This window comes from Mercurialis annua, linkage group LG1-X (genome assembly GCF_937616625.2).
Source record: "Mercurialis annua linkage group LG1-X, ddMerAnnu1.2, whole genome shotgun sequence".
NCBI classification, from domain to species: Eukaryota; Viridiplantae; Streptophyta; class Magnoliopsida; order Malpighiales; family Euphorbiaceae; genus Mercurialis; species Mercurialis annua.
The window spans coordinates 54097622-54100863 of record NC_065570.1 but is presented as its reverse complement, the minus strand read 5'-3'; the positions used below and the strand labels follow the sequence as shown (position 1 = coordinate 54100863).

The 3242-nt window shown below is 31.5% G+C and overlaps 1 protein-coding gene across 1 annotated transcript; it reads left to right on the top strand.

The window, feature by feature from the left end:
• The first annotated feature begins 302 nt into the window (after positions 1–302).
• LOC126668125 (probable trehalose-phosphate phosphatase C) lies at positions 303–2631 on the top strand. Its single transcript, XM_050361344.2, has 11 exons — positions 303–644; positions 734–874; positions 963–1034; positions 1119–1214; positions 1314–1370; positions 1465–1566; positions 1671–1748; positions 1868–1937; positions 2032–2102; positions 2236–2328; positions 2420–2631. Exons 1-11 carry the CDS (start codon positions 384–386, stop codon positions 2483–2485), a joined length of 1107 nt encoding a protein of 368 aa, XP_050217301.1. The 5' UTR covers positions 303–383; the 3' UTR covers positions 2486–2631.
• Positions 2632–3242: the final 611 nt, after the last annotated feature.

The window sequence follows — 3242 nt, the reverse complement described above, 5'->3', positions numbered from 1 at the left end:
AGATCGAGCTTAATCTCCCTACAAGTTCATATAGATCAGATTCGAATTAAATAAAATTTAAAAAGCAGTTTAATTGAAATTAAACCAAGCATAAAATGACATCTAAATACCGAGTATGCTAAAAAAGAATTGTGGTTTTAAAAAGTAGACAACAATAAGAAAATTACAATTGTAAATTTAATCGTTTTATAAAAAAATTATGGGTCCTCCACGTATCACACTCATACTGAAGTTGTTTGGGTGTATAATGCGCGTGTGATTTTCACCTTTTGAGGCCTTTATTAAGACCTCGCTCTTCATTCTCTGTCGCATATCATCTCCACTACTCTCTCTGTTTCCTATCCCCTGCTCTCACACTCTCTTCTTCTTCTCCAAGAAAAGAAATGACAAACCAGAATGTGGTATCTGCCGACGACAAACCACGTGTCGACATAAGAATCAGAGTTCTCTTACCCAAATCTCTGTTCCCACCAACTGATCATATGATGAATCCGCACCCATCCCCTAATTCTCCTAAACTTTCAAGAAAGCCCCTCATATTACCAGAGCCTAAACCTAATTCTTGGATTGATTCCATGAGAGATTCTTCGCCCACCCGTGTTAAATCCACTTTAACTGAAGCAGAGGAGAAAAATTCTTGGATTGTAAGAGCAAACATAAATACATAAACTATTGATTCTGCTATATTAGTTTCTTGTTTATTTTTTTATTAACAGTGATGACAAATTATCAGGTTAGTCATCCATCAGCTTTGAACATGTTTGAGGAAATAGTGAATGCATCAAAAGGAAAACAGATTGTTATGTTTCTTGATTATGACGGTACACTTTCTCCCATTGTTGAAGACCCTGATCGAGCATTCATGACTAATGAAGTTAGATTCTCCTCTAATTCTTCACTTCAATTCTATTTCTTCATGTTTAACCGAGACTCACTATTTGTTTACGTAAATAATTCATTAGATGAGAGACGCGGTTAGAGACTCTGCTAGGTATTTTCCTACTGCAATAGTTACTGGAAGGTGTAGAGACAAGGTAATTTTCAGTTCTTGATTTACCATTTTCATGACTCTAATAATTCCGAGGTAAATAATATTTTCTTTGTTATATATGCCACAGGTCTACAGTTTTGTGAAATTAGCAGGGCTTTACTATGCTGGTAGCCATGGCATGGACATAAAGGGGCCATCACCTAGAACTCGCAAATACAAAAAGGTTAATTTCTTGGTAATCTTTTATAATATTATTTCTTATTTTCCAATTTTTTTACTGATCTTTAATTAAATGTTGTGATTTTTTTAATTATTTTTGCAGAACAACCAGTCTGTACTATTTCAACCTGCCAGTCAATTTTTGCCTATGATTGATGAGGTTTGTCTGACGTTCTTCTTCATGAAAATGGCAATATGAAAGTGCATTTTCTTGAAAAGATTCTGAGAATTAATATGCTATTCTTGATTTTCAGGTGTACAAAGTTCTGATAGAGAAAACAAAATGTATCCCTGGAGCTGCAGTGGAAAATAACAAATTTTGTTTATCCGTGCATTTCAGACGTGTTGACGAAAAGGTGCAAAATAATATGAAAAAAATAATTTATTTCATATCTGATTATAATATTTGCTTTTTTAATAGTGCTAATAATAAGAATATTATTTCTCTATGTTTTGCCAGATGTGGGCTTCATTAATTGAAGAAGTAAGATCTGTAATGAACGATTATCCAAAGCTTAAACTAACTCAAGGGAGGAAGGTATATATAACATTTATATTCTTTTATTTTTCAAGAATTAATTAATCAAAACAGCATAATTTCTTTTACTACAATGTAAATAAATGTGCTTAATTTTTTTTTCCTTTTGTTTCAAACAGGTTTTAGAGATCCGACCAACTATTAAATGGGACAAGGGCAAAGCTCTTGAATTCTTGTTAGAATCACTTGGTAATAAGAAGTTTAGATGTTTTACTTATTTCATTTTTTAGCAAATAATGTACTAAAACTGAGATTAGTCTGTAATTAATTTTTTCATTTTCAGGATATGCCAACTCTAATGATGTTTTACCTGTCTATATTGGGGACGATCGCACCGACGAGGATGCATTCAAGGTAGAATAGATAATTATATGTAAAAAAAAAAGGACTCAATTGTGCCTTCATTATTATAATTATTTGTTAGTAATATTTTAATCCCACTTAAAGCGACTTAGGTACTAATAAACTTTTGATGCATAATGAACAGGTTTTACGCGACAGGGGACAAGGGTTTGGGATTTTAGTGTCTAAATTTCCAAGGGAAACAAATGCCTCTTATTCTTTGCAAGAGCCAGCTGAGGCAAGTTTGTAGCCTATAGAACATACTTAAAAAAATTAATTATCGTAGCATTTTGTATTTTGGACTTATGAAAATTAAATGATTTTTGCAGGTTAAAGACTTCTTGCGGCGTTTGGTAGAGTGGAAGAAAAATAGTTTGCGAGGAGAAGCAATGTAGGGTTTAAAAGTTAACAAGAGATTAATTATGTTAAATTCCTCTATATTAACGAAATATGATGTATTTTTCTTGTTTAGATATTGTAAAATTAATTAATGATAATCAAAAGAAATGGAATACAAGCATTCCATAATTTTCGATTATTATCTCAACAATTCCTGTTTCATTGTTTATGTGATATGTTTTTTTTATTTAGGCTTAATTACACCAAAAATCATCAACTTTCGCGTGTTTTGTAAATTTAACATAAAATTTTAATTTTGGCAAAAAAGTACACGAACTTTCCAATTTTTGCAATTAAAACCACGTTTGCATTTTCTTTGAAAAACAGTGTCATTTTAAATCCAATACGGTGCGTTTTACATTCAAAACGGTGCCGGTGTTTTAATTGCAAAACTTAAAAGTTCATGTATTTGTTTGCCGAAATTAAAGATTTATGTTAAATACCATTAACACATGAAAGTTAGTGATTTTTGATGTATTTAAGCCTTTTTTTATGCCCTCAAGTCCAAATTTCTTCCATTTCTCTCAAGTCCATTTAGATTTTTAACACCTAAACAAAATGACATTTAATTTTCTCTATTTTTATTATTTTGCTTAGGTGTTAAACATGTAAGAGGACTTGAGGGAAATGGAGAAAATTCTGGACTTGAGGTGATCCACTCCCTTTTTTACATATATGAAGAATCTTTCAAACAATCAAGAGAGGAGATACGTATAGCTCATATTTTTATTTTTATTTTGTATTGGAATAATG